The 17603-nt window shown below is 31.2% G+C and overlaps 2 protein-coding genes across 4 annotated transcripts; one reads left to right on the forward strand and one right to left on the reverse strand.

Annotated features, from left to right (window-relative positions):
• Positions 1-1345: 1345 nt before the first annotated feature.
• LOC132943335 (cap-specific mRNA (nucleoside-2'-O-)-methyltransferase 2-like) lies at positions 1346-7593 on the reverse strand. Of its 2 annotated transcripts, none has more exons than XM_061012290.1 (2): positions 7345-7593; positions 1346-5529 (listed from the first exon to the last, which is right to left on the reverse strand). In XM_061012290.1, exon 2 carries the CDS (start codon positions 5424-5426, stop codon positions 3303-3305), a length of 2124 nt encoding a protein of 707 aa, XP_060868273.1. In that variant the 5' UTR covers positions 5427-5529; positions 7345-7593; the 3' UTR covers positions 1346-3302. The 2 variants fall into 2 exon arrangements, with proteins under 2 accessions (XP_060868273.1, XP_060868274.1); XM_061012291.1 differs by lacking the exon at positions 7345-7593 and adding an exon at positions 6104-6177.
• Positions 7594-7732: 139 nt separating this feature from the next.
• On the forward strand, positions 7733-17290 carry LOC132943434 (DNA repair protein Rev1). Of its 2 annotated transcripts, none has more exons than XM_061012433.1 (10): positions 7733-8013; positions 8083-8209; positions 10209-11118; positions 11877-11997; positions 12072-12225; positions 13758-13884; positions 14238-14433; positions 14497-14615; positions 14867-15565; positions 15628-17290. In XM_061012433.1, exons 1-10 carry the CDS (start codon positions 7972-7974, stop codon positions 15749-15751), a joined length of 2619 nt encoding a protein of 872 aa, XP_060868416.1. In that variant the 5' UTR covers positions 7733-7971; the 3' UTR covers positions 15752-17290. The 2 variants fall into 2 exon arrangements, with proteins under 2 accessions (XP_060868416.1, XP_060868417.1); XM_061012434.1 differs by having other exon boundaries at positions 7733-8009.
• The last annotated feature ends 313 nt before the right edge of the window (positions 17291-17603 follow it).

Raw genomic sequence — 17603 nt, forward strand, 5'->3', positions numbered from 1 at the left:
GCAATAATTATCTTCTATATAGATCCAAGGTAATATATAGTTGTAATCATAATAATCATATACTACTGATTAATATAATAATAATTACATTGTATTTTACTCCTTAGTCCTTATGGTTTTAAAAAAAACTGTCGATTGATCTATTGTCAAATTTAAATGTTAGAATATTATCTAGGTTTTCACGTTGGTTTTTTACGAAATTTCATTTTGTTAATCTATGTAAAATATTTCAATTTAAAAATGCTCATAACTCGCATACAATTAAAATAAGTAGATATTGAAAATAACCGTCATATAAACATAGATAATATTCATAACATTTTATTAATAAATAGGTATATTAATTATTTCTATAATATTCTTACGCATTTAAGTTTGAAAATGGGTCAACTCACTCTAGTATTAAGGTTCGGCTAAACGCATATTTGCTAGGTAGTAGCTTTGTCGTACGTTGATAGACGGAGTTTTATTTGGACACACACACTACCGACGGCCGACACACGTGGATATTGCGTCATTGCAGTTCCCAAAAAGACTATTAAAATTTAAAGTGCTTGACTATTATTAATTCTCGGTACTTAACAACAAAATATCTCCGATTTTGTTTGAATTGAAAATTTTCTGTATAGTTTTTTCTAATGTTTATACATATTACTAAGAAAGTAAAAAAATAATCTATTCAAAGTTTCTAGCATATACTCGCCATATAGTAGGGCTTTGGGCTAATATTTTTTTTACTTCCCTAATACTTGAAATATTCCACAGAAAAAATATACATATTAGATAGGTACAATAAAACATAATTGTACTATACCAATAACCTCGGTTCACTCAAAAGTCAAAATCATAATTCGTAAACCAAGATATTATAGAATATAGGAGTTCAGATTATGAAGAACAAGTAGTTATAGGTACCTTTTTTTGGTGTAACCATAACTTGGGGTGCACAATTTCCGAAAGACTTACCCCTATGCAGCATAATTTATTGGAGTAAAAATAAAACAACAGTATAATATACATCAATGAAAATCCCACCTGAATACAAGAAGCTGTCATCCTTGGCGCTCCAAAGATAGAGTTTTAATTCCTCCGTCTGTTGGCTACCTAGCTCCTTCGCCCTTTCAGCGTTAGGATCTCCACGGCTTTCCTATAGAAGATCTTTAACGTCTCTAACAATAGTTAGGTACCTATGTAAACCCCGCCTTTATGATATATTTAATGTTTATCCGTTTATCGAACAATAATGTGCCGAATGCGATTTATTTGCTTGGAAACAGGCTTTAATAATTGTATTTTATTTTATTTCATTTCCTTACAAAGAAATTACTCGGCTTCACTGACAAAACTTAAACATAGCTCCACGGTATTAAATATTAAAAATAATAATAACAGAAGCACTCAGCGAAACTCAAGCCTCCAAGACACTAACGAGTTTTTTTAAATCAAAATATAAAATAAACTGTAAACAATCTATATTTCACAACCAAAATTATGTATATCGTAAAAAAATAATTAAAAGTGAACATGAAAATTCTTAATAAATATAAACGTAATTAATATTTTGCTCAGAATTCAAGGAATACATATTGAAATATTGAATAAAATAAAATATAAGATATCACTACGGTAAGCTTCAATTAATAAAATTAAACTATTAAACATATACATTTTACATACATTTTTCATACTGTTATACCTGTAAGTTACAATTTAAAGTTAGGTATCAAAATAATCAAAACTTTCACAACTTAAATTTATAAAATATAAATAACAAAAAATACCTACATCCGAGTAAGTTTTAATTTCGGAATTTTTCAAAACTTATAGTAGTATTTAAAGAAATGTTATTTATAAATAATTTGATAAAAAATATATTAATTTATCTAACCAAACGAATAGTTAAAAGTACGGTAGATAATAGTATAATATACCTTGGTTAAAAGTATTACAACCAATAACCATATACAACGAGGTACGAGTTTGGTCTCCTTATTCTATGGTCTTCATGATATATACGTATATACTATGATAATATTGTTTTGTAAACATTGCCTGCTTTATAAATGGCAGCCGACTTCAATGATAAGAAGGGGACGGCTATGTAGCTGTTGTTGTATATATCTATGATTACAACCCATTATTTTAACTTATCTTGTAGTGAGATTTGTATACTTATAATAATGGCACATAAGAAAAACCTTAGGTAGGTCACATTTTATTATCACATAGTATAGGACAATTTTTAAACTTAAGCAATCGATAAAAATACAATAATATTTAATGACAGTAATAGTATTAGGTACTTAAAATATAATAGTGATGTAAATTAAAAAAATAAATCATACAACAATAAATTACGTCAAAAAGTTTAGAGACATTTTGTGTGCCGTAAATATTATTACTTATCGGTGTGATAAGTTAGTTAGCTGAAATAATAAATTGTTTAAGACCTTTAGTATGATATACCCAATGATTAATTACCACAACTCAAATAATAATAATTATTAAGAACAATCAATAAGAGCCAATAATACTATACGTGGAAAACATCTAATATACTCAGTTTGAAACGGATACGAATATGTAAAATATATACCTATTCAAGTAAATATTAAAATAGTGAAGAAAGTACATAAACATGATTGTAAAGAAGTAAAACCCTGAAAAACAGTTAGATTTCAATTAAAATTTGTATTCAAACGCACCTAAAGCCACGCGGCCGCCGCTTCAACCAAGTTTACGAAAAAATAGAAATTATGTATAAAATTGACACATATCAGTCAAAAAGTACTGTCTTAATAATAATTTTTGGAGCGAAAAAAGCGCTGAGTAGTTTGCTTAAAACTTTTGGTATAAATACAATTTTTCGCGCAGTTTGCCATTGCGGCGTATAGGTAAATTACAATCGCTTGCACCTCAAGTGATATTTTACGACACAATTTAAAAAGTATAACCAAGCTCAAAATAATATACAGTAAAACTTCCGTTAACGGTCACCTCTAAAGACGGCCACCTCTATGCAACGGTAAATTTTTTGGTCCCGTCGAGTATTATCCTAGTGTTATCCTACCTCTGTAGGACGGGCACCTCTAAATAGCGGTTATTATTTACGGTGACCGTTATATGGAAGTTCTACTATATTTAGTAAAAATCAACCAAAGTGCGTTCCCGTAGTTGGGAATACTAAATTTCCGTCAAGACCTCAGTATATAAAAAGAAACCTTCCCCCGGCCTAAAAAGTCATTGTACATATTATACTGTCTGTCATTGCCTTTAGTTTATCGAATTTTGACCGGACACAATTATTTAGGACCCGCCGTGCTCGAAGCCGAAAGCAAAATGGGTTCGACCTCGTGTACGATGCACAAGTTGTTGACGGCTACGATGTCTCCGTAGACCTCTTGCTCGATCAGTACCTTGAAGGGCATCCACGAGATGAGCGCCATGTTGCCATGATCGCTGGGCACCAGGTACCAGACGACATTCACCAACATAGACAGCCAGTCTCCGTTATGAGCACGGCTGAACTCGAGGAACACGAATGCGTGACCGTACCGTGGGTCGGGCTTTACCAAGCCGTACATGTTGAACATCTTGGCCACGGCGTATACGTTGGCAACGGACAACTGCGTATACAGCGGATAGCCGATGATGATCAGATCGTCGCCATCCGAAAGGGCCTGCAACGCGTCCACAATGGCCGCCAGGCATCGGTGCTGTAAGGCGGTGTTGTCGGAGGCGTGTTCGTCGCAAACGTCCGTCAGATCACAAACGACAGCGCGTGGCCGGTCGATCTTCGAGCGGTAGTGCGACAGCCGGCATTCGGCGTCCACGGCGACACCATCACGGACCCGCGGGAATCTGGACAACACTCGGTGCCTGTAGTGTATCAGCGCTTCGCTGCAAAACTTGGAATTCTTGACCACAGTTACCGGTTTGCCCATGCGGAACGCTACATCCGGTAGCCGGTATATAAGGTTCATGTGACTGTACCAGACCACGTCGCTCGCCATGTCCCGTCTTGCCATCCTCAACTCGTGGCACCGGTACACCTCCTGGTACAGCATGCGCGCCTCCTGTCCCGCATCCATGTGCCGTATGCGCGTCTTCTCCGTGAACGACATGCCACGCGACTTGCGGCCTATCCGCAACAGCTCCCAGTTGTGCTTGTGACTGAAGTTGTTTACCGACGAGAACGTCAGCTCCTGGGTGTACCGAATCGATCGCAGACCCAGCCTGGACATGAACTCCTGGCACATAGACGCCTGTACCGATTTCATCTCACGGTAGAGCGCCTCCCTGCGCGGCAACCCGTCCACGTTGGCGTTGATGGTGTGCATCTGCATGTGCGCAAAGTGCTCGGCACACTCGAGTAGTCGCTGCCTGAACTCGACCGGTACCAGCGACAGAGGAAACATGGAGGCGCCTCCCGGGTCCGACTGCCGGTCGTTCGCGTAGTACGCCTGCACGTACGGCATGGCCACCGATCGGCCTCTGTAACCTTTGCACACTACGTACACCTCCGAGTTGCCGGGCTTGCTGGTCGCCGGTTTCCTTAGCACTACCGATCGGAACAAGCAGCATAGTAGGAACATCCGGCAGATAGTGTTGCACTCGAACATAGTGAACGCCTTCAGCACCAGCGATCCATTATCCCGGAGTACGCTGAGCGCCACTATTGTCTCGTGATCGTGTAGCCGGGACACGACCGTCTCCTGTTCGCCGGGGTCATCCGAACAGTCAATGCTCCCGTCGGCCGTCACTAGCCACGCACCATTTCCGCTGAACCGCTCCACCACCCTCCGGTACAGGTGTTCGGCGTACCCTGGTTGGAATATGTCACCCGTGTAGTCCGGACCGAATTCCCAGTTCGGGAGCGTGTGCAGCATCAGCCGGTCGTCGGTCACGATGTCCGGATGCCCGTTAGACTCGTGGTATGGATTCAAGGTCATCGCCAGCCAGTCGAGCCGCAGCTCTTCGTGGTTGATGGCTAGAAAGTGGTTGAGCGCCGCGATAAACGCACCGGGCGCCTCACATAGATGCACGCTGGTGAACGATGTACCACCTTCCTCGCGAATCTCGTCCAACGATACCAGGTCCGAACTGCACGCGATCTCGTAGAACTTACACCACGCCTGTGTTAGGAAGTCTGGGCGCACGTGCCTCCTTACGTGGTTTACCACCTGGCCCGCCGGATTCATTTTGCCCGTGTGCACGTGCCACGAATCCAGATCAAAATCGTTCAATTTCTGTTTGGTACGGTTCAGCAACGTTTTCAGTTCTTGGAACTCGTTCAACTTCCATTCGGGCTCGGTGTACATAACGTTGGCGTCCGGGAGTGCCAACCCGGGTTTTAGAACGAACATCTTGCAAAACTCCTTGTCGTGTACATTGCACACCTCCGATGCCTCTTCTAGGGAAAACATTTTCTCTGAGCGCCGTCCGGCTTGATTGCAGTTTTCACACGTGTAGAAACATTACCGTCGTAACTTTTGGTTTTTCTGTTGGTACAGTAATTATTATTTCTACCTGAAATCACGACACAACGGTGTAAAATTAATCGTCCGACAAGTTGCTTCTAAGACATTATATAATAGCACTACGACAGCACATAGTTATATAATAATATTGATCATTACTATATGCATATGTTATGTGTAAAAACAAAATCTAGTGTTTTGTCTTTTATACTCAATTATTATAAGAAAATCGAAGCAGTTTTACTGCCCCAAACGGCGACGACAGACACAAAATTGTCAAAAAAACACAAATCATAATTGTAAAATCAATACATTCATCGCTCAGAATCTAAAATATGATTTAATAAGATTATAATAAAATATTAATATTAATGTGTGATAAAGTAAACTTTTGTTTATCTAATTTTTCGATGTAAAAACTTGAATAATGACATAAAAAACTGTCTTCATTGAATAAAAGGTTATTTATGGCTGAACGTGAGCGTTGAATTGGGATAGGAGGCTACGGGGGCCCTAGACATGTGCTGTGAAAATTTGAGATTATCACTGTTAATTTCAAATGTATCTTATATAATGCTTATAAAATCTAATGGTCAATTGAAGAATTCATACCAGAAACTTACATAATATTATGGCTGGAAAAACATCACTCAGTTAATTATACTCAATCAAGACGCGTTTAAAAGAAGTAAACACAAAATCGGAATCCAAGGAACATCTATAGGATATATTTAAAATAAATTTAAATTTAAAATATACACTTAATTAATTTAATAAATAAAAGATATGTTTTTATTTAAAATACTTATTAATTGTGGTATAGTGGTATGTTATTATGTTATATACTAATATACTTATACAAGTATATTAGTATAATAGTATACCATCTAAATTTTTACGACTACAGAACTTAAGTGGTTTAAATCTAATCCAATGCTTTTAGATTTTCTATATTTTTTAACTATTGTTTAACACAAAAAATGTTGTAGTGTCATGGTGTCATCTACTGATAAAACTTATAAACAACACCTGTTGTACTAAGAAATTAATTCTTTAATATAGGTACAATATTTTGCTGTCTTTTGTATATGATGAAAGAACTAAGAAGTTATACCCATTCAGATTTTTAGCTACATTGTAGTGAATATTATTTAATATTAGTTACTTAGAATGATTACAAAAACAAAAAACCTAAATGATTATTTATCATCCGTTTTAAATGTTAACTAGAACTTATTGATATTATACTGTAGAATAAAAACCAAATTAAAAATTTTAAAATCCAAACTATTACCTACTAACCCACCTAATGTAAGTATCTATTAGTTTTGTATCATTTACAAGACATATGTCCATCACATATGCATGTTCAGAATAATTCCGTAGATTTCACGAAAAGTAATTTTTTAGGATATAATCCTTATATAAAATCGGTTACTTTATACAGAAAATTGCTAGTATTGAGTCAATTTAAATTTTTAGATACATAAACAAGCCTATGGTCAGGAAACTAAATGGAAAACTATACATAAATATACTAGAAATACGAATGGGTTGTCAAAAATCAATTGTCTACTGAAAACCTCAAATTTTGAGAAAAATTAATGTTCAATTCAATAAATAATAAACATATAAGTTAAGCATTTCAATTAATTTACTTAAAAGCGTAGTTATGATTGACATAATAGCTAATATAATAAGTAATAACTAATACCTATGTATATTATGTTTCTAAATGATGAGGATTACGTAAACAATATTCATAAATAATAAATTCAATTGTGTTAGGTATACATAATTCCATTTAACATAAAAGTGTTTCGCAACATTTAGCATATAAAAAATAATAATATATTATAAGTACCTGTGAAATGCTATTATTTTAATAACATTGGTTGGTAAGATGGTACTTTGTTAAAAAAAAAAAAAAACCACAAACAATAAATTGATATAATTCTGAAAACCTAAATGAAACTAAAAACTTCAAATGTAATAATAATTTAACTAATAACTGTATCTAATCGTAGGCATTACAAAAAAATGTTCATAAATTATGAATTACATAATGCTCTAACAAGTAACAAGAAACTGCTATATTGCTACAAGGACTTAGTTAAAGGCTACAATGAATAATGAATATTATAATGATTATAATAAATTTGATAAAATTATCACCACATGGTGATAAAATATGTATTATGTTTTGATAACTCCACAACGCACGTGATAGCCTGCTCACTGTAGAAGACAAGTGCATGATAGTACGAAAATACGAAATACAAAATTCGTATTATCGTAATTAAGTTGTCTTAATTCGTGGTCACAAACTCACAACTCACAGGACATGATGTACGTTCAAGCAACCGTCAATTATCGTTATTCGGATAGATGAATTTAAACTAGTTGTTTTGTTATTATCTAACTGGTATTATACATTTTAACATTAATATCATTCAAGTTTTTTTTATTTTTTGTATTTTACGATATTATTATGAAACGAAATCGAAATGAAACTAATGGATTTGAAAAGTGGGTATGTAGAAAAAAATTAACCTACAGTGGTAAATGGTAATGCAAATCAGTTAAACGATTCATTTTTCAGGGGGGTTACATGGAAGCCAAGAAGACCAAACTTGAAAAACAATTCACAGAAAAAGCTGCTGGTGATAGTAACCATGTAAAAAGTCAAATTTTTAAAGGCATTTCGATCTTTGTCAATGGTTATACTCGTATGTATAATTATAATTATAATTATATAAATTATAGTAATAAACTAAGTATGATAGTGGTTAGTTTGTAAATCTAGCATTTTAGTCTTACAAATACAAATAGAACATTGTCTAGATCAGAATTAATTTTGTATGGGCTATTAGTAAAATGAATAAGATATCTTGCCCATAGGCCATAATGTATTGTCTATAACCAGTGGAGTAGACATTTTCATAGGAGGGGGGGGGGGGGTAAATGTTAATTATTTCTTAGATAGTTCCTCCTATGAATCCTCCGTGAATACACCCATGTCTATTACACTTATTTGTCAACATTATCCTAACATAAATGTAATGTATAATATTTATTATTTGTACTGTAGTGTTTGGATTTAAAACAAAGTATTTTCATTTAGGTAACTGTATAATAATTAAATCTATCATTTAGTATATTTATTTTGATTTTAGATTCTGAGTAGTGAATGAATTGATTTTACAATGATGTGTTTTTTTTATTTTTGTGTCTGTCATCACTGTTTTGGGCAGTAACAAAGGTTCGATTTCCTTCAACAGTATCTTGTTTGGTGGGAAAGTCAATCTAGTTGGTGCATTTGGGAGGTCAACATTTGAAATTCTCTATAGTTTTCAAAAGCGCAGGGAAAAACAAAACAAAAATTAAGGGAAACCGGTAATTTTGATTTTCGATAATCGATTTTGATTTTTAGTGTAATTCTAAAACAAATAACTGTAGAGACATCAAATTTTCACTGAATGTTTATACTAGCATTTTCTATACACGATACAATTTTGAAAATATTTTGATTCATTTTTAGCTGTTAAAATGTTGACGGACATTTTCAATTTTCAATATTTTTAATTTTTTTTCTATAAATGTCAATAAAATTTTATTTGTTGGGTCAAAAAGCTTGACAAATTAATACTGATATATTGTTACAATAGTAGTTGAAAAATATTAAAAATACTTAGGCAAAAAAGCTTTTATAAGCATTTAAAGTTCAATTTTTGACAACATTTATCAAATTTTAAATTTTGAAATGTTCAACTTTTATAGCTAAGGATTGAAAACTTAAAACAAAGTTTCATGTAAGTAGGTTATTCTGTAACCAAAAAATCTCAAAAATATAAAAACACAGTTTTTTTTATAGTTATGTTTAAATTTGGATGAAATTACATATTAAATAACCAAGAATAACAATTTTAGTTATTTTGTTGTAATTTTATAACATTAAATCAACTTACCGGCTACCTTATTAATAACAAGTAATAACAATAGGTATAAACATAATATAAAATATCCACACTGACAAACCGTTTTTTGGTTACAATGATATTATATCATTGAATTCAAATTTAATACCATCAGTGACCCACTTGTAACCTACTGTACGGCAGAGTGACATCCACTTGCCCACCTTTTTTTTATTAAATTATTTCTAATTATTATTATTATAAATTTGGAAACAGTAAGAGCTGCAATATTTTAGATCAATTATTTTTTATTGCTCAAAGGTTCTTCCTATTTGATATTTTATTATTTTTTTCTAGAATATTAAATGCTCATACTCATAAACTTATAAATTTACTCATTTATGGATATGCGAGCTTACCATTTTAAATGTTTTTATTCTTCTCTTGTAATAGATATTAAGAGGTCGTTATACCGTAATTTGTTGTCTCCGTCTTACAAGTGTGTAACATAGCAAATTTTACGCTCAACAGATTACGTTTAGCTTCGTTAATTTAAATATTAGAGGGATTGACAATTATACAATTTCAAATATTTATTGTAATTTAATAATAATCTTTTCTTAAATTTTGTAAGAGGTCAATTTACTCTAATTTTTAAACTAACGGAGTTAAACGTCTGATCTGATGAGCGTAAAATTGTCTATGTTACGCACTTGTAAGACGGTGGCAACAAACGTCGATGTAACGTCCTCTTAAACACAATATACTTAAATTATTTTACCTACCTAATATTTATTTATATGTGTTTTAGTGCCTTCCGCCAATGAACTAAAATGTATAATGATGGAGAATGGAGGGGTTTACCATCATTACCACAGACCTAACATTACTACACATATAATAGCAAGCAATTTACCCACTGCTAAATTAAAACTACTCAAACAGTTCAAAATTGTAAAACCTGAATGGATATCTGATAGTATAAAAGAAGGAAAACTTTTAAACCATGAAGATTATTTACTTTTTATTGATCAACCAAATCAGCCAAAAATTGATTTCCCAGTCCGTGCAAAAAATGCTTCAGAACCAACGTTTCTATCAGAATTCTACAATAATTCCAGATTGCATTTAATATCAACTATGGCAACGACATTCAAACATTTAGTAAATGATACACGGAAACGGAATCAAACAGATTATCCTGGGCGACAACGATTGAAGAAATGGATTGAACAAAATGGAGTTAAAGACATGTTATCACATGACTCTGAGCTTGACTCGAGTAATATAGTCATGCACATTGACATGGATTGTTTTTTTGTGTCTGCTGGCTTGGTTGAAAGACCAGAACTTCGAGGTCTACCTGTAGCTGTTACACATGCCAAAGGAAACTTGTCTAAGAAAAGAGAAGGGGTTGATCTTGGAGCAGAGTTTGGTTTGTATGTTAAACGTTGGAGAGGTGATGATAATGTAAATGGCGAAGAAGATGAAGAAGAAGTACAAGAAATTAAACCTCGATCAACTAAAAGAGATGGTATTAATGAAACAGATTCAATGGCAGAAATTGCGTGTTGTAGTTATGAAGCTAGAAAAGTTGGTATTAAAAACGGTATGCTAGTTGGTCAAGCATTAAAAATGTGTTCAACTCTAAAATTAATACCATATAATTTTGAGCAATACAAAAGAGTAGCTCATACTTTATATACTCACATTATGAATGAGTAAGTAATATCAAATATTAACCAAAATTAAAAATTATGATTTTTATTTAATGTTTAAATTAATTAAAATTGTAGATTCTAAGTGTAACATATAATATTATATCCTAGATAGGTGATCTCTATAGTTGTAATTAAGTATCCCTCAATACAATTATTACTTATTACTTATAATTTATAAGGGCGATACAAACAAATTAAATCTGCGGGTCTAAACATTTACAATTTTCTATAAAAAAATGCAATCAACATATTAGCTATCAAGTCGTTAATGTTTGTTGCTGCTCACCATTGTTTAGAGAAGACGTATTTATATTTTAAAAAATGTATTGTAATTACATTTAATATCATATGTAGAACAATAATAATATGTGCATAGTGGCCCACAGGCTGTAGTTTGGAGACTCCTAGAGTATAAATTGATTGTTTTTTAAATTAACTAATAATTTATATACAGACAATTAATAATATCAATTGTCAGTTTTGTGCTCATGTTTTACCTATTTTTTGATTTTATATGGTATACACTATACACTATACACTATAAAATATTATAAATTTCCACAAGTTTTTCCAGAAATAATTTCCAAATTTAGATTCTTATATTATTCTTTTAACAAACGGTTATAAATTAATTTAAAAAACAAAAAGATTCTAATATTTAAATTATTTAAATCAAAACTTTTATAATATATATTTATTTTTACTATTTTACAGTAAATTTAAGTACATAACAATATACATTTTATTTTACTGTGTAGTTATACATTAGATGTGGAAGCTGTTAGTTGTGATGAATTATATTTAGATTGTTCACATATTCTGGAAACTACAAAAGCATCACCTTTTGAATTTGCCACGTTTCTACGAAAAGAAATTAAAGTAAATATTTTTTAATAACATGATAATTTTAAATTTATATTTATCCTATTATACTGTTAATTTTTATTTTATAGGAAAAAACCCAGTGTCCGTGTTCTACTGGCATTGGCTCAAATTGTCTGCTCGCCAGGCTAGCCACCAAGAAAGCCAAACCAGATGGTCAATTTTATTTGGAACCTGGTAATATTATGGATTTCATGAGAAGCATAGATATATCTGATGTTCCAGGTAATTAAAAACAAATACTTGAGTTATTACCAGCACACAGATTTTTATTAAAAAAATAGGGATATTCATTTTTATTAACTGTAAAATAATATTATCTTAATCTTGATCAAAAATAAATACCTACAAGCAGCAATGATATAATTCTAAATTAAATGATACCCATTTAATAGGTTTATATTATTTTGATTCAAACTCATGTCTATATATATTTTAATTTAATACAAATGTAATTATTGACAATATTATTATAATTATTTATGCACTATGGTTTGTTTTTACTTTATAAAAAATATATATTACCCGGCGCATCAAAGAAAGTCGTATCTCTGTTTTTACAAATTTTTTTTTTTTCAAGTTAACTATTTTTGGGTAGTTCCCACGAAGACGATAATGACTGCATTTTGTTGTATAGAACGTCTTTGATTGTTATATAATACTGGTAAACGGTCACTTTGTACGGTCCATTGTTCAAAATGTATAACGCGGACACTTTGTACGGTCGGGTAAAAAGGTACATTGCAGAACGCGGACACTTTGTACTATTATATACATAAAGTATATATATTATAAATATAAGTTATATACCTAAGTTAGCAAGTAAATAATACTATATATTATATATGACAAATTTTACTAAGTTTTTGGACGGTTTTGCGAGCAATACAATTGGATGAATGTGGCAATAGACTTCATAAGAGACAAAAATCCTATACTGCTGGCAATAATAAACTATTAAATTTATGTAACAAACATCAAAAAAAGGAAATAACATATATGGAATTTTTAAATTCCATATATTGTACATGCAGTTTTTAAAGATTTTTTTAAATATTAAAGAATGGAAATTTTATATTTTTTAGATCGTTAATTTTGACGAATTATTTCCATATTATAGGTAAAAAATTATATTTTATTTGTCATTATGACATATTTATATTGTACACATTTTTAATTTGCTTTAAACTAATATCTAATATTATAATACAATTAAGATTTATAATAATATTATTGTTTGTTTGATTATTTTGATCATTATTAATATACGATGAAACAATTTACTTTTTATTTTTAGTTTTTCTATTTTAATAATTTACATTATAATTTATAATATTATATATACTTACTACTTAGGTATATAACTTATATTTATTATATATATACTTTATGTATATAATAGTACAAAGTGTCCGCGTTCTTCAATGTACCTTTTTACCCGACCGTACAAAGTGTCCGCGTTTCGCACTTTTAATGCTCGACCGTACAAAGTGACCTAGAACCATAATACTATCAGTTTCGCGGAAACTACACAAAAAAAGTTATGACAACTTGAAAAATTAAAATAAAAATGTGTAAAAACAGAGATACGATATTCTAAACTGCGGTAGGCGATATTATTTTCTTTATAAATATTTTATTAAAAATAACTAAATAAATATGTATATATTGGGGCATTTTGTTACATAAAAATCTGTACCTTATAAATTACTTGTTATGAATTGTTGTATGTATAAATAATAATAAACTTAATAAAGGTGTTGGAAGGACCTTGGGACATAAATTGTCAACACTTGGTATCAGTACATGTGGTGAACTAAGTGCACTGTCGCTGCAAACTCTTCAAAGTGAATTTGGATACAAAACTGGACTTTCGTTGTATAAGTAATTGTTTAAAAATATATTTACATATGTTTTATTTTAAATTGTATGATATGGTATTAAAGTTAGGGTGGCCAGAAGCCACGAAAAAGTTCAGTATTTTAAATATCTGTTTCAGTGTCCCAACAAAAGCTTTAGAATTTCTTAATTTCCCTTTTTTAAATAAATATGATGTCCTATTTTCATACTATTTAAAAAATTAGTTAAGTTAGGTTTCAATTAAAAGATGTTTTTTATGATTTTGTTTGTATTGTGAAGTCCTAACACGTGTGCCGTATAGGATTTAGTTATTTTTATCATGGTATATTATATTATTTTTTATTTAGAAATAAATAAAAGGACATTACAATTTTTAGGCATTGTCGTGGAGAAGATGATCGTAAACTTAACTATGACTATAAACCAAAGTCAGTGTCTGCTGAAGTGAATTATGGTATTAGGTTTAAAAACAAAGAGGAGTCAGAAAATTTTGTAAGACAATTATGTGATGAGGTTGAAAAACGACTTGATGATATAGAAATGAATGGCAAAACAGTAACCTTAAAGTTAATGGTATTTTTAATATAATGGTATATTATTTCTGATAAAAAAAAAGCTATTGTATCTAATTTTCAGATTAGAAATGTAGAGGCACCAAAAGAATCCGCAAAATTTTTAGGCCATGGATTTTGTGATAATATTACCAAATCAAGTTCTTTAATTAAATCAACATCAAATTCTATAATAATTTTCCAGTAAGTACCAAAATGTAACAAATCTATAGTTATACTCTATTGAGGATATAAAAAACGTACTCGGTGACTGACTTGTGTCCAGGAGCGTGGTTTATTATACATTATCATACATGTAGTACGCTAAGTATGGTTGACGGATCGAGTGTCCCCCCTGACCACTGTCGAAAACTGATCACTGTGCACTGTGCAGTATGGTTTTTATCCCAAATAGAATGTACTAATTATTGTTATATAAATTAATTTTTGTTTAGAGTTGTCAATAAAATAATGAATCAATTAGATATTGATCCATCTGAATTACGTGGAATAGGAATACAGATGAATAAATTAGAAAGTCGCAAAGTAACAGGGGCTGGATGTATAGAAAATTTTATATCAAACATGAAATCTGATACAAACAGAAATCATTTTTCTCTTAATGAAAATATTGACAAAGATAAAATAGTATCGACTAAAGTGTCTGAACCCAAAAGCCTCCAGAGTTCATCAACAGACAATTGTAATAAACCAAAATCTGTTATGGATTTTTTTAAGCCCAAAGAAGACTTAAATTCTAGAAAACATATAAAGACTTCAAACTCTAAATCTATTATCCCTCATGAGTCACTTGTTAATATAAAAATATCTCAAATAGATCCATCATTTCTAGACGCATTACCCGCAGATTTACGTCTAGAAATAGAAAACGAATTGAAAGCTAATGAAAACCAAAATTCTCTAATCGTTGAAAATGAAAATTCATCCACAATGGAAGTCACAATGACAGAAGAAAGCTCCAAGTTATATCAACATGTGCAAATTGATCAGATGAAAGAATTTATTGAAGAATGGGTAGTCACTGAGAATGAACCAAAAACATGTGACAATATTATGGTTTCAAAATACTTGTGTAATTTAGTTAGAGACACCAAGACAGAAGATGCTTATGAAATTATAAGAAAACTTTACCGGTAAATTATAAAATTAATTTAACCCACATAATTAATTGATAAACTGTGATTTTATGTTATAGATTAATAAAAAATAAGGACCATTTAGCTTGGAAACAAAGTTACTTTGATGTATTGAAAGATGTTCAAGAAACAATGTTGATTTTGTATAACGCTAAAATGAAAGTTGAAACTACATTTAAATAATTCCATTTTATATATAATTTTGAATTTTGAGATTGGATAACAAAAAATAAAAAAATAATGTACAGCCAAAATCTGTAACTATATTATACCAATGATGCCTTACATTAATTTTATACAATAATTTCAAAATTTCAATTTGTTCAGTTTTTATACCAAACTTCTGATATATTGTTACAATAGCAGTTGAACAATATAAAAAATACATAATATGCACAATTTTTTTTATAAGCATTTAAAGTTTGAATTTTGAAAAAATGTAACAAATTTAAAATAATTTTCCACCTAAATAGTTAATTCTGTAACAATAAAATATTTTTTTATAGCTATTTTAACTTTTAAGTTCTAATCAAGAAGAAATTACATATTAAAAAATAACCAAGAATAACGATTTTAGTTATTTTTTTGTTATTTCATAATATTAATTCAACTTACCGGCTGTCCGGCTACCATATAAGTAATAACTAATAATATAAAATATCCTAGACTAACAAACGGTCTTTGCTCATTCTGACAAATCGTCTCCGCTCAGAATCGTTTTTCATATACAATGATATTATATCATTAAATTCAAAATTAATACCATCCATTACAGCAGTGACCCACTTGTAACCTACTATACAACAGAGCAACACCCACTTGCCCACCTTTTATTACTTAAAACTATGATAAATTTTATTTTGGGGGACGGAGTGGCCGAGCGGACTAAGGCGTCGGCTGCGACGCAGTCGACCCGAGTTCGATTCCTAGGCCATGGGCGGCATTTTTCTTCAGACAAGTCACGGTGTCCTGAGAACAAGTATCGCCATCCCCCACCCAGGCATGGCAGATACCTACGGGTGCCCAATCAAAAATTCTGCCAAACTAAACACATATATGTTCCTCCCCCTACCGACTTAATAACCTACAGTAAAAACTAAAAATAGCTAATGGCCTCAGCTGCCGGGCTCAAGATCAATAAAAAAAAAAATTTTATTTTATTCATAAGAAATTAAAATTTAATATTTACAATCTGTATATTAATAAAACATAAAAAGATAGGACCACTTGTTGAAGGATTTATTGACATGACTTTAAATATTTCTAGAATTTATTTATTTGTCAAGCACATCTCACTTAAGCCTACAAGGTAAACTAAGATGGAAAGAATTAGACGATTTTTAATGGAATATTAGATAATAGATATGCTTAAAATGTTCATAACTGTATATAAGTAAATCTAAAAATGTAGTCATTATATTCATGACTATACCCTGCACCACGAGAGAAGGAACCCGTTTCACACATACAGACTGACGGCAGTGGCATTTGACATACACTGAATGGCGCGAAGGAAACGAGGACTTGTAACAGTCGCTGACGGAAACGGGTTCAGTCTCTCATGGCGCAGAGTATAGTTTGTGCAATTGTTAGATGATTTTTTATATGCAGATAGTATAATATAGTATATTATATAATTAATTAATATAAAGTCAGATAAGATATAAAATATTCCAAATGTTGAAGTATATTTTAGCAAGGCTGGGCATTAACGAGTTAAAAGTTAAAATTAAGTTAAACCGTTAAGTTAATTTTAATTAAGTTAATTAACTCGTTACTTTTTTTACAAATTAACTTTTAACTTAATAAGTTACTTTTTTTTTAAGATTAACGTGTTAACTTTAAGTTAATTTTATTTAAAAGTATCTAAATTAAGTTAATTTTAGTGCAAAGAATAATGCAAATTATTAATGAGGTTTTTAGTATATTTATTATTTATTATTTTAATATGAATTTCCTGTAGACGAAAATAATATGAAAAATAACTTTAATAGTCATTATATGGGCTATAATATAATATCTACCTACACGTTTA

This window comes from Metopolophium dirhodum, chromosome 4 (assembly GCF_019925205.1).
Source record: "Metopolophium dirhodum isolate CAU chromosome 4, ASM1992520v1, whole genome shotgun sequence".
In the NCBI taxonomy this organism is placed as follows: Eukaryota; Metazoa; Arthropoda; class Insecta; order Hemiptera; family Aphididae; genus Metopolophium; species Metopolophium dirhodum.